This window comes from Salvelinus namaycush, chromosome 28, assembly GCF_016432855.1.
Source record: "Salvelinus namaycush isolate Seneca chromosome 28, SaNama_1.0, whole genome shotgun sequence".
Classification (NCBI taxonomy): domain Eukaryota; kingdom Metazoa; phylum Chordata; class Actinopteri; order Salmoniformes; family Salmonidae; genus Salvelinus; species Salvelinus namaycush.
In genome coordinates this window covers 12,849,025-12,866,830 of record NC_052334.1, presented here as the reverse complement: position 1 = coordinate 12,866,830, position 17,806 = coordinate 12,849,025, and the positions used below count along the sequence as shown (strand labels likewise).

Genomic DNA, 17,806 nt, shown 5'->3' with positions numbered 1-17,806 from the left:
ACTTTTCCTCTAAGGCTTTCTGTGTCCCCTGGCTGTTTGTATGCCCCAGGTCCCCGGCAGGCCCTCCTTACTACATATTGTTCTTAGCAGCGCTGGCAGCTTTGGGTGTCAAGAAGACGATAATGACGTAATGGTATACATAGAGGAAGAAGACACAAAGTGAGACTGGTGACATCATGTGACCAAAGCCATTTTAGTGAACGGAACTAAATTATCTTCAGATTCAAATGGATTCAGAATTGGAGTAGTCTTTCGAGTCTTTTGAGGTGATAGCGTAATCCTGAAGTAGTCAGACTATTTTCAGGTTGACTCTTGGAACTTAACCTAACCAGTGTATGAAGTAACAAATGGAGAAAATTCTAATTCATCCACATTGAGATTGGTGTGCAATTCTAACCCTCTGTATGTAAATGTTACAATCTAATTAACAAGTAGATGGAAAGTATTGTCATTCTCTACTATATAATCCATGGACTGCTTTAGAAGTCACGGCACACTGCTAGAAAAGCAACAAAAGCCCTACAAGGATAAATGTTGTGGTTTATTAGAATATGGCTGCGTCCCAAATGAAAACCTCTTCCCTATATGTACTACTATTGACCAGGGCCCATAGGGACGCATACTATGACTCGTTGTAACAATATGTCTGCCAAAACAGCTTAAATAGAACAGCTCTCATTTCTCACTGGAGCATTTACAGTAGTGTTGTTAATGGCACTAGCACGGCAGTGAGTGGTGACCTGTTTTAACCTCTGGTTGTTTTACCCTGTCGTTTACAGTCAGATGAAGGAACCGCGTTTACCCGCACCCACCACATCGTACGCAAGACAACGCTGTATGACATGGATATCGACCCCACCAGGAAATATGCTGTTATTGGTTGTCAGGACCGCAGCATCAGGTGGGGGCCTTGTCTACTTGTCCTTGTTTGTCTCAATTATTGTTCTCGGTGTATGTATATGTGCGTCAATGTGTGTGTGATGACAGTGTTAGTCTGTCTGTGTGTATGCGTACAGTACGCGAGTGTGAGTACGTGCCAGTGGAGGCTGCTGAGGGGAGTACAGCTCATAATAATGGCTGGAATGGAGTCAATGGAGTGGTATCAACCACATAGAAACCACATCTTTGATGCGTTTGATACCATTCTATTGGCTCCATTCCAGCCATTATTATGAGCCGTCCTCCCCTCAGCAGCCTCCACTGGTACGTGAGTGTATTTGTGTTTGACCTCTCCATAATCGGTCAGACTGTACAGTCATCCCTCCCTAGCAGGTGGATTAGTCCTAACTCGAGTGTTGTAAACACAGGAAGGATGAGATCAGGGGCCCCGCCCCTGGCTGGTGAAGCCTGTCCTGACCTGAGCCTCCATCTGCCAGCCTGCCTGCTCAAGTGTTTACATCTCTCACTCACGTTCTCCACCCTGCATCAACGACAATAACACACGCTTTGAAAGAAAATATGGCTTAGCGTTGGCTTAAAATGCTGATATTTCAAATGCAGACTTGTAAAAAATGTGCCTCTCTGTTTCACCACTCCAGCAGGTCTTGTGCCTACTTGTTTGAATGGCCAGTCCCTTTTATATCCTAAATACCCCATGGGTGTTACAATATGAGTCTGAGATTAAATTGTTATGGTTGAAATTTCTACCATAACGGAGAAATTTCAAACAACCAAGTTATGTAAACAACTACCCACAAGTTATGCTTTATTACGTACTGCTTTATTAATCCAGGGGTTCCCAAACTTTATCACTCGGGGGCCCCCTTCCAGCATTGGGGAACATCCCACACCCCTTCTGCGCACGCGCCACGTCTATTTCTCTGGGCACAAGCACTGTTCATGACACAAACTGTTCACACCCCTCTTGTTGGTGGAGAGAATTTTGCAGGTTTAAAGCTTATTTCCTGCAATTCTACACATTTTGTCATGGGGGAGAGAAAATGTTGCCGTTTTAAAGCCAATGTTCTTGCAATTCTATACATTCTGCCATGTCTGTGTATTCATGTGATATTTGAGTGACTCAAACATTACAAGAAAATCTATGGGCTAAAAAAACTAAATAGAAAACATGAGCTGACATGGGCTAGTTGATCTGGACATTTCTGAAGTTAATATTATCTCTCTAAGGTGCGCCATGATTAACATAACAAGATTAACTGATGATGTACTACCCAATTTGGATATTCCACCTTGTGTGTTCTACTATTAGCACTTTCAAAAGTAAGTTTAAAGCCGGACTGAGTTCCTTAAGAAAAATATATACATACAGTACCTGTCAAAAGTTTGGACACACCTACTCATTCCAGGGTTTTTCTTTATTTTTGACAATTTTCTACATTGTAGAATAACAGTGAAGATATCAAAAACGATGAAATAACACATATGGAATCCTGTAGTAACCACAAACGTGTACTGTATAGATATAAATGGGGCGTGCCCCGCCTCTCCTCCCTGTGGTTTCCACAGTTTGGAAACCACACAGTTGGTGTAAATAAGATGAATGTGGCAGCGTAGTACGACTGTCCAAATAGGCCTTTCCCTCCGCTCGAGATACTTAAAGTCAACTGTAAACACACCTTATGCTCCTCTGCTGTTTCAGCACAGTGATTAAACATTACTATGGAAACTAGGCTGTTTTAACTGCATCTGAATGATAAATGTCCTCCAGGCCTTTTTATATATTTATTTCTGGTAGAGTTAGAGGGCTTAGCTCTTGTTTAACAGGCTCTGATTTGTTCCTTATACAACTTAGTGGCGGTGCTTAAGAGTGTGACTCAATGGTTGACTGGCTGCCCTCACACTTTGCCAGCTCCCCACAAGGTTGGCAGGGCCCTGACTGGGCCTTGTGGGTGGTTGCCTGCCAGCTAGCTGGTGGCTGCTGGTCTCTCCTTCTGGCACTCAGTGACAATGCACCAGTTAGGCTGTTAGCGTGACCCCATGTGGTCAGATGGGGAGAGACATGCATACCAGCTGAGCAGACAGGGTATGCTACAAAGTAGGATCAATGAGTTGGCCAGCTAACTTTGATAAACAACCAGGAATAACTATTGGTTTTCTGGTTCATTAAGAAAACTTTGATATGTGTTTTTGATTGTTGAGTCAATTAGACCATGCCCATTTCAAACTTGTCCTTATTTTTTTTTTTTTTGTTATTTCAGTTAGCTGGCTAACTCATTAATCCTGTTAGCACACCATGGCACAGAGTTGGTTGACTCATGAACAGAACACAGTACAGTGTTTCCTTGAACTTTCAAGGTCAGATGACTCAGTCCCTTGATCTGAACATTTTTCAGTCTATAACTTAACTGCTGAGGCAGGATGTAAATAGACAGACTGGTCTGACTTGAGGTCATTGACTTATTGCCCTCCATCTTCGTGTATAGATGTGCTGACATTTGATAAAACAGAGGATTGATCACCTGATAAAGCCACGGGTGCTTAGAAAGCAGAACTGTCTTTGTGATTTACTCCTGCAGTATTGAGCTGCTGGTGTGTTTTGATGTTGAGATCTGAATAGAACCTCTGTGCCTGTAGGTTGTTAGTTTGACACTTCTTTCCCCTAACAACAGAATCTTCAACATCAGTAACGGAAAACAGAAGAAACTGTACAAGGGCTCCCAAGGAGAGGATGGGACTGTCATCAAGGTGGGTTAGGCTTGCATGTGTTCATGTCATGTAGTGTTGCTGTGAAGACTAATTTGACAACACCGTAGCTGGTTTATAAAAATGGGCCCACAGTTGTCTTTTTCGCTCCTCAGGTTCAGACAGACCCCTCAGGGCTGTATGTGGCCACCAGCTGTTCAGACAAGAACATCAGCATCTTTGACTTCTACTCTGGGGAGTGTGTGGCCACCATGTTTGGACACTCTGGTAAAAACTACCCCATTTAGTTAGAAGAAATACAGCAAAATGTGTGACTGACAATCTGCAGCCAGCAGTGTGTTCAGAAAGGAGGAACCATCTGGAACTCCTCTTCATCATCATGTCCATCGTTGCATTTAATGACCTCTCATACTGTGAATTCCACAGATCATTTCTTTGTAAAAATGTCCATAATTGAATGCCCAGATATTTTCCTCATTTTCATTTGTTTGTCTTTTTTCTTTTTCACAGAGGTTGTGACTGGAATGAAGTTTACCAATGACTGCAAGCACATGATAACTGTGTCTGGTGATAGCTGTATCTTTGTGTGGCGTCTGGCCCCGGAGCTGACCATCAGTATGAAACAGCGTCTCTCGGACCTCAAGCAGAACGGCAAGCCAGTTCAGAAGACCCCACCTCACAAACCTTGCAATCTCAGGTAGCTGCAGTATTTAAACACACTAATGTGGGACAATTACCTTGACTCATATGACTTATTCCTGTTGTTGTTTGTTCTCTTGTTCCTGTTAGCTCCTCGTGGGGCAAATGGCCTCCTTGGAGTATGTAGTTAATGGGATAACATGTTTTGTGCTAGCTAATACCCATAGAAAGCAAACATAACGTTTACATAACTTAGTGGAGACACACATATTCTGAATGCCAATTGACATAATACATTTGATTGATGGAGTGAAAGACAAGTGTTAACCCTGAATTGTTTACATTTTAGTCATTTAGCAGAGGAACTAGGGTTAAGTGCCTTGCTTGTGGGCACATCAACAGATTTTCCACTTTGTCTGCTCTGGGATTCGAACCAGCAACCATTTTGGTTACTGGCCCAACGCTCTTAACCACTAGGATACCTGCCGCCGCCTTGTTTGTCTACAGGCTTGTTGCTATGACCGTTGTTAGTTATTATGCGAGTTATTCAATGTCAACTGGAAATGCACTTTGCTTCCCAAATGACACCCTATTCCCTATATAGCGCACTACTTTTGACCAGGATCCATAGGGTTCTGATTAAAAGTAGTGCACTATATAGGGAATAGGGTGCCATTTGGGACGCATACAACATGTTCCGTTTGACTATTGTCACCTAATAGTGTGTGTTCTATTCTCTGTCTGTCCTGTGCAGCACCAGGAGAGAGGTACATAGCACCCCTCCCATTGTCACCATGTCCTCTGACAGTGACAAAGAGGTGGAGGAGGAGGGGATAGAAGAGGAGGATGAGGAAGAGAGGGTCTCTCCTTACATGGTGTCAGGCTGCAGTGCAGGGGAAGAGACAGGTTGGTATCTCACTAACATACAGTACCAGTCAAAATAAGTTAATTTGTTGGATTTTCTTTCCTTCTTAATGCGTTTGATCCAATCAGTTGTGTTGTGACAAGGTAGGGCTGGTATACAGAAGATAGCCCTATTTGGTAAAAGACCAAGTCCATATTATGGCAAGAACAGCTCAAATAAGCTAAGAGAAACGACAGTCCATCATTACTTTAAGACATGAAGGTCAGTCAATCCGGCGATTTACTGCAAAGAAACCACTACTAATGGACACCAATAAGAAGAAGATACTTGCTTGGGCCAAGAAACACGAGCAATGGACATTAGACCGGTAGAGATCTGTCCTTTGGTCTGATGAGTCCAAATTTGAGATTTTTGGTTCCAACCACCATGTCTTTGTGAAACGCAGAGTAGGTGAACAAATGATCTCCGTACGTGTGGTTCCCACCGAAGCATGGAGGAGGAGGTGTAATGGTGTGGGGGTGCTTTGCTGGTGACACTGTCAGTGATTTACTTAGAATTCAAGGCATACTTAACCAGCATGGCTACCACAGCATTCTGCAGCGATACGCCATCCCATCTGGTTTGCGCTTAGTGGGACTATCATTTGTTTTTCAACAGGACAATGACCCAACACACCTCCAGGCTGTGTAAGGGCTATTTGACCAAGAAGGAGACTTATGGAGTGCTGCGTCAGATAACCTTGCCTCCACAATCACCTGACCTCAACCCAATTGAGATGGTTTGGGATGAGTTGGACCGCAGAGTGAAGGAAAAGCAGCCAACAAGTGCTCAGCATATGTGGGAACTCCTTCAAAAGACTGTTGGAAAAGCATTCCAGGTGAAACTGGTTGAGAGAATGCCAAGAGTGTGCAAAGCTGTCATCAAGACAAAAGTGGCTACTTTGAATAATCTCAAATCTAAAATGTATTTTGATTTGTTTAACACTTTTTTGGTTACTACATGATTCCATATGTGTTATTTAATAGTTTTAATGTCTTCACTATTATTCTACAATGTAGAAAATTGTAAAAATAAAGAAAAACCCTTGAATGAGTAGGTGTGTCCAAACTTTTGACTAGTACTGTATGTACACAAGCAAACAATATAGCTGCAGTATTAAGAATGTGGTTCTTCACAATGTTGACAGGACACATTGTGATATCAATTGGTTTTGTGTTTGTTTTTCAGACACCTCAGATGAAAAGCACAACTCTCACGAACTGAAGAGGGTTCGTAGCAGCAGTCTTTCTGAAGCAGCTTTTCCTTAGTCGTCTCTGCCCCCAGCCTTTCCTTAGTCGTCTCTGCCCCCAGCTTTTCCTCAGTCGTCTCTGCCCCCAGCCTTTCCTCAGTCGTCTCTGCCCCCAGCCTTTCCTTAGTCGTCTCTGCCCCTAGCCTTTCCTTAGTCGTCTCTGCCCCCAGCCTTTCCTTAGTCGTCTCTGCCCCCAGCTTTTCCTCAGTCGTCTCTGCCCCCAGCCTTTCCTCAGTCGTCTCTGCCCCCAGCCTTTCCTCAGTCGTCTCTGCCCCCAGCCTTTCCTTAGTCGTCTCTGCCCCCAGCTTTTCCTCAGTCGTCTCTGCCCCCAGCCTTTCCTCAGTCGTCTCTGCCCCCAGCCTTTCCTCAGTCGTCTCTGCCCCCAGCTTTTCCTCAGTCGTCTCTGCCCCCAGCCTTTCCTCAGTCGTCTCTGCCCCCAGCCTTTCCTCAGTCGTCTCTGCCCCCAGCTTTTCCTCAGTCGTCTCTGCCCCCAGCCTTTCCTCAGTCGTCTCTGCCCCCAGCCTTTCCTCAGTCGTCTCTGCCCCCAGCCTTTCCTCAGTCGTCTCTGCCCCCAGCCTTTCCTTAGTCGTCTCTGCCCCCAGCCTTTCCTCAGTCGTCTCTGCCCCCAGCCTTTCCTCAGTCGTCTCTGCCCCCAGCTTTGTCACCTATGTATTTTCACTCTTCTTTTTGTAACTTGTAAAGTAGAAATTTAATTCAGACACGGTCTGTGAACATTCCCACTATAAACTGTAGGCTCACAACTCGTGTGTGTGTGTCCGTCCGTCCCGTAGGAGAACTCTTTTGGCAGGCGGTCCTCCCAGGGCAGTCACCACTCTGAGGACAGGGGTCCCCGTCCGCGGCGCCGCTGGTCCAGACGCATGGACAGCATGGATCTGATGGTCAAGTCCATGTTGGACCTCAGACAGCTGGACTCCTTCGCCATGCCCGCCTCCTCCCCCACTAAGACCCAGACCCAGCCTGTTTCTGACTCCTTCAGAGACCCATTCAGAGAGGACGAGCTGGGCAGCACCATCAGCTTGCAACCCCTCACTGCATGGGTGAGTTAATTTAACAGAGAACAGCCACCTGACCTTACTTTGGCCCTGCTTGATACAGTGCATAGACAATGTATTACTCCATCTATGTTACCTATGGATTTACTACTTCTAAATGTTCAATCATGGGTCACAAAATAGGTTGGATGAAACCATGGTACTCACATCCATATTTTGTGTATTGAGGATTGTGAGGTCCAATTCAGTTATTTCAGGTGATGTTTTATGATTCATAGTATTTTCTCATGTTTGTGTTTCTTGCAGGGGGAGTCTGAGCAGAGGTCCCAGCAGCGGCCCAAATACATCATGCTCTCTCCACAGACACCTGACACAGAGACAGGCCCAGTGCTGTACCCCGACGGCTTTGAGGACAGGGTCAGCTTAGCCGGCAGGTAAATCAATCAAATGAATCAATCAATAAATGAGCCGGCAGGTAAACACACAGCTTCTACCTTTTTTCTCCTGGATCGCTACAATCTCTCCATTACGCCATTGATGTATATCACTGCCTTATCATAGTACACATACAATATAGTTGGGGCCTGTAGTTTTCTCTGACATGGAAAGACTCCTGGCCCCTACATATCATATACTGTAGTTTGTATACTAAATGCAGTGCCTTCAGAAAGTATTCATACCTTTGACTTATTCCACATTTTGTTGTGTTACAGCCTGAATTCAAAATTGGTTAAATTGATTTATTGTCTCACACATCTATCTACACTCATCCATCTACACACATCCATCTACACACAATACCCCATAATGATAAAGTGAAAACATCGTTTTAGCCATTTTTGCTAATTTCTTTAAAATTAAATAAATATCTAATTTATATAAGTATTCACGCCCCTCAGTCATTACTTTGTAGAAGCACCTTTGACAGTAATTCCGGCTGTCTTTCTAGGTAAGTCTCTAAGAGCTGTCAGTCTTTCTGGGTAAGTCTCTGAGAGCTGTCAGTCTTTCTGGGTAAGTCTCTAAGACTTTTCCACACCAGGATTGTGCCACATTTGCCCATTTTTATTATTTTCAACATTCTTCAAGTTCTGTCAAATTGGTTGTTGATCGTTACAAGACAACCATTTTCAGGCCATAGATTTTCAAGTAGATTTAAGTCAAAACTGTAACTCGGCCACTCAGGAATATTCACTGTCTTCTTGGTAAACAACTCCAGTGTAGATTTGACCTTGTGTGTTAGTTTATTGTCCAGCTGAGACATTAATTAATCTCCCAGTGTCTGGTGGAAAGCAGACTGAACCAGCTTTTCCTCTAGGATTTAACCAGTGTTTAGCTCCATTACGTTTCTTTTTTCTCTAAAAACCTCCTCAGTCCTTAACGATTACAAGCACACTCATAACATGATGCAGCCATCACAATGCCTGAAAATGTGGACTTTGGTACTCAGTAATGTGTTGTATTGGATTTGCCCCAAACATAACACTTTGTATTAATTACAAAAAGTGAATTGCTTTGCAACATTTTTTACAGTATTACTTTAGTGCCTTGTTGCAAGCAGGATGTTTGTTTTGGAATATTATTATTCTGTACAGTCTTCCTTCTTTTCACTGTCATTCAGGTTAGTATTGTAGAGTAACTATAATGTTATTGATCCATCCTCAGTTTTCTCCTATCACAACCATTAAACTCTGTAACTGTTTTAAAGTCACCATTGGCCCCATGGTGAAACCCCTGAGCGGTTTCCTTCCTCTCCGGCAACTGAGTTAGGAAGGACGCCTGTATCTTTGTAGTGACTGGGTGTATTGATACACCATGCAAAGTGTAATTAATAACGTCACCATGCTCAAGGGGATATTCAATGTCTGTTTATTTAATTGTTACCCATCTACCAATAAGTGCCCTTCTTAGCGAGGCATTGGAAAACCTCCCTGGTTTTTGTGGTTGAATCTGTGTTTGAAATTCACTGCTCGACTGAGGAACCTTTCAGATAATTGTATGTGTGGGTACAGAGTTGACGTAGTCATTCAAAAATCATGTTAAACACTTATTATTGTGCTCAGTGAGTCCATGTAACTTATTATGTGACTTGTTATTTTGGCTTGCCATAACAAAAGGGTTGAATACATATTGACTGAAGACATTTCAGATTTTCATTTTTAATTCACTTGTAAACATTTAGAAAACATCATTCCACGTTGACATTATGGGGTATTGTGTGTGGCCAGTGACCAACAATCTCAATTTAATCCGTTTTAAATTCAGGCTGTAAAACAACACCCCTTGGAAAAATTCAAGGGGTGTGAATACTTTCTGAAGGCACTGTACATACTGTACCATCTAATCCATATATCCAGATACTTAGGGTCTGGAATGTTGTTTTCACTATGTAATGTCTTATCAATTGCTGTTATATTGTGTAGTAACACTTGGTACCCTATTCCCTATGGACCCAGGTCATAAGTAGTGCACTGTATAGGGAATAAGGTGGGATTTGGGATGCATCCTAGCACTTTAATAAACTTACACTCTACTATGTGTGTTTCTCTCTCTGTAGTGAGTACCTGGTGAAGGAGCTGCTGCCTGGGCCTGGGGCCAGCAGGAGTGTGAAGGGGTACCAGAACCACAACCAGTGGAGCCAGGGCCACCATGACAAACACAGCTCAGACAGTGCCTTCTCTGTGGACTACTCCAGCAGCAGACTGTCCAGCCCAGACAGTCAGCAGCAGCCTCCTGGAGAGGGTGAGCCCCACACAAGCATACACACATACGCGAACACACACAGGGCTCACACACAGTTTCCCTGTGGACGTTTTTATGCAATGTACCTCCACTAGTTAATCAGATTGTCTGTGTGTCAGAGCCCACAGAGCCTCTCAGTGTGGATGGGAATTCCTCTGAATTGGACATGGAGGAACTGGAGGTGGAAGAGGAGGGGGGCGTAGGGAGGGGAGATGCCAAGGGGATGACGGTAGTACCCCAGACCCCGGACCAGGAGGCCTTCCTCAAACAGCACTTTGGCAACCTGGCTGAGCTTAACAACCCAGGTAAGAACAGAGTCTACATCCCAGTTACCTTCTCCTTGACTGGTATAAGACATGTTGGTGGAAACTCCCACTATCCCATGCCTCTACCAATCCAATGCTTTTGTAAATAGAAGTAGTGAACGCGTGCTCACTTCAGGAGAAAATAAATATTATTGGGATGCACCCAGAGACTATTGTCCACACAGGGAAATTGATTGTGCTGCCAGGAGTACATGAGACATAGTAGTTTACACATAACAAAGACACACACGGTAATAGTAAAACTATTTTCCAGATGTATCAATTGTATTAATCCTCTCTGATTGTCAGTGAGTCCGACGAGAGTTGCCACCCCTGACAGTATCAGCATCTCCTCCAAATTCCTGTCCCAATGCTCTACTGGAAGGTATGCCAGTTAGTTGATCAAAGAAAATCACTTAACCCATACTAATTTATCTCAAATGTGAGATATCATTTTAAATCAACTGAATATTTTGACAAACAGTCCCAGCTGAATGACTCGTTGTTTTTCCTTTCTAGCAGGACCTCCTTTCCATTCCTATCTAAGAGCATTGGTGAGGGGAAGGTAGGCAGCGGTGTGGTGAAGCCCCTGGTCTCTCAGGTGAGGCCTCTCATGGAGCACAACCAGGGCCAGAGCCACAACCAGGACAGAGACCAGAGCCAAGGCCACAGCCAGAGGAAGGTCTCAGAAGACTCTCAAAAGGGCCCCACCAGGAGACTAGAAGTAGTGGACACTACGGAGAAGTGTTTTAATCTGCGGGCCTCTCCTCTGAGGAAGAAGCTGTTTAACCCTGCAGTGGACTCCCGTAGGATGGTCAGCCCTGTGGCCAAGGCTGCAGCCTCTCACCTCACAACTATAGGAATGAGGAAGTCCCAGTCAGTCCAGAACCTGCACACTGAGGGTGAGACACTAAGGAAGGGATTGTGATAATGTCTTGTGTATTGATGTTATGATAATGTATTAATGGACAATGTTATGATCATGTATTGCGGGACAATGTTATGATTTAAAAAGGTCCTCATCTTATATTCTATGTATGGTATAAAACCAGTAGATAGTGATGGCGCTGACGTCATCCACATATTCCTATGGGAAACTCCCGATGGCTCATGAAGCCGGAAGTTTTTTTTATTTGTAGCCCTTCATGTTGCTCAGCAAAGGATCATGGTCGATGTAGTCGTATTCATCCTGCCTGAGCATCAACCTTAATGTCTATGGCATGAGAGCGCAAGCCTCCTCGTAGCATGCCCGGTCTGTCAGCACGTGGTCCTGTGAGACAAAAATGTCAGAACGGATCACTGTTTAATTAAAGATCTCGATTTGTAGCAAACTTTAAAAGAATTCACTGTGGGGATCGAACTTCATAATAAATACACATTTTTGCCCAAAACGGACCAGCAGAGCTAGTGACTTCACGCTCCAGCCCAGACACTAGGGACCTGTGTAAAACATTGGTCGGTAGCAGGCGGCTTGCGGACCAAAAAAATACTGAAATCAACAGGAATTCAGCTACAAATGAGTTTAATTTCGGAAATCTGTTCCCAAATATTCCCACGACTAAAACAATTTCTGATAATAGACAGATGTTGTCTCCCTGGCCTGCATAGCCTAATCATTTACCTTTGTTCTCTGTCTCTCTCTTGTTACCAGTAGACATGCCTCTAACTCTGTCTCGGCCCTCCAAGGAGGTGGCCCCCCTGCCCCATCACTCCCAGGCCAGCGAGGGTCCAGGGACACTCCCCACCACCCCCCTGCCCCATCACTCCCAGGCCAGCGAGGGTCCAGGGACACTCCCCACCACCCCCCTGCCCCATCACTCCCAGGCCAGCGAGGGTCCAGGGACACTCCCCACCACCCCCCTGCCCCATCACTCCCAGGCCAGCGAGGGTCCAGTGACACTCCCCACCACCCCCCGCAGCACACTGCCCAGCGTGCCCCCTTTCTGCAGCCCCACCTCCCCCCAGCCTCAGGACAACACCAGTACCAGCCAGAGCACAGCCACTATGCCCAGGAGCCTAAAGTCCCGCTGCTCCTACATGAGCCCCACCACCAGTTCCATGGCCAAGATGTCCCGCTCCGTGTCCATGGGAGACAACCTAAACATGACTGAAGAGGAGTCTGGGTCTGGAAGTAGTTCCACCCCTCCAACGACTAAGAGTCAGAGCTGCTCCTCCCAGAGTCCGAGTACTAAAACATCTATCCCAGTGGCCATGGTCTCCTCGGCGTCCTCCTCCCTCTCAGGGATGGGTTTAGCCATGCCCCAAGCTGCTGTTATCCCCACCTTCATAGCTAGCTCTAACCCTAACCCAACCACCAAGAGTCTGCAGGCCAAGCTGACGTGCAGCACCCGGCCCCAGCTCAACCTGGACACCTCCAAGTCCCTCCCAGACAAGCCCTCCCTGGCAGTCTTCACACCCAATGGTACCTCCAAGACCACCACCACTTCCTCCAAGACTGCCAACGAGGACAACCTCTCCCCCAGATCCCCAGTTAGCTTATTGCCCCAGCAGGGCCAGAATCAACCACCACCGCTCTCCAACAACGTCCAGCTAGTCATTGCACTGTCCCCCTTCCCTGCTGCTCCTGTGGAGACTAGCCCAGTGCAGAGCCCTGAGGCGGAGCAGCTTGGTCTCACCGCGGAGCTGCGTCCTGAGGCCCCTGTTGTAGACAACAGACTGGAACAGCCAAAGACAGAGGAAAGCCAGGGCCTGACCCAGGAGGAGAGCCCCGTGACGGAGCTGTCTCCTCAGGGCAATCCGGTCTACTTGCTGTCACAACGAGGGCCCGGCCAGGACCGCACAGGTTTGCTCCAGCGTTCTCCCTCCTTCACCCTGTCATCTCTGCATCTGGGCCTGCCCCTGACCAGCACCAAGCACTTCTTTACTACTGGTGCACTGTGGCCTGCTGTCTCCACCCCCATGTACTCTTCACCTTCACCCTGTCCATGTCCTCCGTCACTTAACCGGTTTCTCTCGATTGGTGAGGCATGCTCTCATTCTTTCTCTCTCTCGCTCTACCACTCTCTTAATCTCCCGGTCTCATCTCTCGCTTTTTCACTTCCCCCTTTTCATTAACATTGGTCCTTGTCCTGCTGTGTTTCAATCCCTTCTTGTGTAAAAGATCAAACATACCAAATTCTATGGTTACATATTGTTGACAACATGTTTCCTATATTGGCATATTGCCCAACGAAATAACCTATTGTCTTGTAGTTGCTTGTGCTATGATGGTTTAAGCAGCGTGAGCCTTAGCAATGTACCACAACTCTCTCCTCTTAAATAGAAGATTCTCTCAGTATGGAGTCGTGCAGGGTGTTGGCCAGCGAACTACAGAACTCGTTTAGGAAGGCCTCCCGGTTCTACAGGATGGTGAGTCACTCACTGAAAGGCTACTATTTTATAGACCATTATCTCTGTCTGGGAGATGCAGAGATGAAATGTGCTGTTGATATACAACAGTCAATGGACAACAACATCTTAGAACAGTTCCATACACTTCATTTTTGTGGTAATGTCTGTGTCTTGCAGGTGAACAGTGTGCCTGTAGCCTCCAGGCAGGAGCAGCATGAGATGGCCCGCGTCCTGTCTGAGGCCTTTGAGGTTGTGAGGGCTGAGCTGAGCTCCCTGCCCCAGAGCTCACCACCATCCCCCTCTGGAGAACCTGCAGCAGGAGGCTCCCTGTGTATGCTGGGCTACCGGCCTGCAGGACCAGGGACAGGGGGATCAGGCTCAGGGGAGGAGAGGACTCTGGCTCTGCTGGAGCAGTACTCTGAGCTCCTCCTCAAAGCTGTGGAGAAGAGGCTGGACAACAATCAGGTCTCCTAGAGACATCTCAAGGGAGAGGCATCTTATTTTACCCCTCCCTTTAAGACTGAACCAACAGATATCTGCAGATACCATTGCACAATGGCTTAAAATTCTACATTTGCCTGAGGGTTCTCTGGCAAATGTAGAATTTTAAGCCATTGTACAAGGATATCTGCAGAGCTGATTGATTAGTGGAACTACTACAGTACTTGTTTTTTAAATCAACGTTTTGAAGATGAACAAATTAAAATATTCCTGAGGGACATATTTTTTACAAGTTCTTTGTTAAAGGACTTCTATCTCTCTCGCGCTCTGCTGGACTCTCTAGTTGGGTGGTCCCCTCTCTCCCTGTCAGATCTCTGTAGGACTTGGTGGGATTGTGAGGCTTGCAGTCAGCACAAAGGCCCACTGTCATAGGCCAACGTATAACACTAACATGCCAACAGCACAGATACTGATACTGTAGGGAGACCCCTCAGGATGATCGATGCCTCAGCATTCATTCCCAGTGTGGCTAAGCTGCACTATAGACTGTCATTCACCAACCTTCCTCCCTCTGTGTGTCACTTACAGTACCTACCAGACAACTGCACTCTCACAACCAGTTGTTTTATTTACCCCTGTTGCCAAATATTATGCCCTGCTACTTTGTTTTAAGTAAGTTAGCCTGAGGCTAATACATAAGTAATTAGCGGTTATGCTCTTTGTTACATACTCTAGATCTCCCCTAGATTAAGGAAATATGAATAGTTGCTACATTTGATGCGGGTTATCATTTTGGGTAGAAGTAGCAGAACATTTTGAAGAATCGAAGGGTGTTGTTGTCTTTCCTAACCCCAGTGATCTAAAACAATACAATTGTGATCGCTACAATTTGAACTTTCTGTGTTGGTGTCCCTGTCCCGAACAGGGCTCTTATCCACCAACACGATGGACCAGGCCATAGCCTCCTCAAAACTACAAGTGGAACACAAGACCCTTCCAAGTCTTAGAAGCCAGATTATCAGACATACTGTTTTAGTGGGTGATTTGATACATTGTGTTTTGAGAGGCCCTGTCTGTGTGTGGTTGTATTTATTATGTTGTAAAAGGTCCATGTTACAAAGGGGTTTTTTCAGCCTCTTGTTGACAGTGTGTTTTGATACTGCTGACTGGTGTCAGTATGTTTTGTGCCAGAGCTAGGTCATCAGTGGGGGACCAACATGCAAAAAACAGACGACCTTGAAGATATACAGTATCAACTGAGTCTCCTCGTTCTTCAACTCTACTGGATGATTTTATAAAACGTGTGAATTGTGTTCCCAGTAATAATACAAATGTTTCAAGGAAATGGGTGCCTTAATTCAAAACCAGCTTTTTTCATGGTTCTAAATGTGTTAGGCAATACCAAAATAATATTGAATTGTAATCAAAAGGCAACTACTGAAATGTATCTACTGCTGTGGGAATCAAATGACATTGAGGAGAAGTGTTCTCTGGTGACAATGAATAGAGACATCTTAGTGTTGGGTTACCTGAGGGTAAGAACATATTTCATTCATAGCTCTTCAGAGCTCTGCCGCACCAATTCCTCAACATTAATTGGCTTCATGTTTTTATCCTAGTCTCTGGTACATTTCTACCACAGTAACAATATAAAGCACTTTCTTTCCTATCAAAATGGTCATAGATCAAATGAATGTATTTGTAATAGCTTAGGATACTAAACTGAACCTTCAGGGTCTTTGTGTGTGTATAATGGTGTAACTTATCTGAGTCAAGGGCTCAGACTAATTCTTATGTTCTGCTGCTCCTATGGTAATTGTGGCCGCAGACAAGCACAACATTGCCCTCTGCTGTTGGACCTATATCACTGCCCAGCTGCTATGACAGACAGCCCAATCACTCACCTCCCACCACTCATCTCTGGTCAGGATAATGATATAATGCTATAATACACTAGTGCTCTCAAACAATCTTTTAATCATCTGTGTATACAGTACTGGGTATTTTCTCAGTTATTGTTACTTGTTGTTAGGAAACTTTCACATATTGGTAGAAACAGTCTGATCAGGTACCCAATGTTCTTCTATCCTTTCAAAGTGCCACGCCTGTAACTTTATCCTTTCTACTCTTGATTAAAGAAAGCATTGTATGTACAAATGACTAGATGGATGTGCATGGACAGACCGCAAATATTTTAAATTGCAGTCGAGCCCTGACAGGACATGGGTAATGGTATAGAATAAGAATTCATTATTCTGCTGTTCATTAGTTATTCAGTATTTCCCCATCTGATTGACAATATTCAGAACGGTAACGTTATCTAGCAGACTGGAGGTTTCATTAAGACATAGGATTGTATTTCAATGGACAGTAGTACAGATAACTTATAACTTTCTGCTGCTTGTATGCATGAGTATATATGCATGAAGGGTGGTGAGGTATGGAGGTTGACTGATTGGCTCGTTCCTTAGTAGGATTGCATGGTTGAACGTACCCTAGGCTTTTTAAAGAGTCGATCCTGCTCTTTTTCACTGACTGGTACCTCTGTAGCTGACCCTAGTTCTAATCTCACCTTTCGTATGTTATGATGATTACTTGTCTTAAACTGCAGATGGTGGACCAGCATTTTCCTCTTTTAGGAATGATCACCTTTCAGGCATTTTGTGAGCTGTTTTCTGTTTTGCACCAACCTCAGTGTTTTTACTGTATTCCCTCTGAACTTCTCTCTCTGCCAGGGAATAAAAACATATTTATTACACTCAACTTTGTTTTTCAGACTGAGCACTTTATTTACATAGGGTGCCATTTGGGATGTTACCTATGGAAGGGAATCGGATGCCATTTGAGACACAGCCATACAGACATTTGCTGGTATATTATCAGATTAATTGAATGTGATGTCAAAGCGGCCCCACAGCTCCAGACAGGGACTCCACCAGCTGGAAGTAGCTGTATTTGATGTCATACTCCATATTATACCTGAAATTCACTGAGGAAGAAAAAAAAGTTACGTGATCCTCCTAACAGACTCAATACCCCAAGTTGTGTCAGTTGTAACAGGCAGTACAGTACGAGTTGTAGTAACAGGCAGTACTAGTTGTAGTAACAGGCAGTACAGTACCAGTTGTAGTAACAGGCAGTACTCGTTGTAGTAACAGGCAGTACTAGTTGTAGTAACCGGCAGTACTAGTTGTAGTAACCGGCAGTACAGTACGAGGTGTAGTAACAGGCAGTACGAGTTGTAGTAACAGGCAGTACAGTACGAGTTGTAGTAACAGGCAGTACAGTACGAGTTGTAGTAACAGGCAGTACAGTACGAGTTGTAGTAACAGGCAGTACGAGTTGTAGTAACAGGCAGTACAGTACGAGTTGTAGTAACAGGCAGTACAGTACGAGTTGTAGTAACAGGCAGTACAGTACGAGTTGTAGTAACAGGCAGTACAGTACTAGTTGTAGTAACAGGCAGTACAGTACGAGTTGTAGTAACAGGCAGTACAGTAAGAGTTGTAGTAACAGGCAGTACGAGTTGTAGTAACAGGCAGTACAGTACGAGTTGTAGTAA

General features: G+C 44.9%; 1 protein-coding gene across 1 annotated transcript in view; it reads left to right on the top strand.

Moving 5' to 3' along the window:
- Positions 1 to 16,984, top strand: part of LOC120023045 (mitogen-activated protein kinase-binding protein 1-like) — a 59,274-nt gene extending 42,290 nt beyond the window's left edge. The window contains exons 15-29 of the mRNA XM_038966992.1: positions 780 to 901; positions 3,570 to 3,645; positions 3,759 to 3,870; positions 4,114 to 4,300; positions 4,997 to 5,148; positions 6,335 to 6,375; positions 7,187 to 7,453; positions 7,715 to 7,842; positions 9,963 to 10,147; positions 10,267 to 10,452; positions 10,762 to 10,837; positions 10,972 to 11,354; positions 12,107 to 13,510; positions 13,736 to 13,821; positions 13,981 to 16,984. Of these exons, the coding sequence (XP_038822920.1) occupies positions 780 to 901; positions 3,570 to 3,645; positions 3,759 to 3,870; positions 4,114 to 4,300; positions 4,997 to 5,148; positions 6,335 to 6,375; positions 7,187 to 7,453; positions 7,715 to 7,842; positions 9,963 to 10,147; positions 10,267 to 10,452; positions 10,762 to 10,837; positions 10,972 to 11,354; positions 12,107 to 13,510; positions 13,736 to 13,821; positions 13,981 to 14,277 (3,702 nt within the window). The 3' untranslated portion in view covers positions 14,278 to 16,984. The remainder of the gene's footprint in view (positions 1 to 779; positions 902 to 3,569; positions 3,646 to 3,758; positions 3,871 to 4,113; positions 4,301 to 4,996; positions 5,149 to 6,334; positions 6,376 to 7,186; positions 7,454 to 7,714; positions 7,843 to 9,962; positions 10,148 to 10,266; positions 10,453 to 10,761; positions 10,838 to 10,971; positions 11,355 to 12,106; positions 13,511 to 13,735; positions 13,822 to 13,980) is intronic.
- Positions 16,985 to 17,806: the final 822 nt, after the last annotated feature.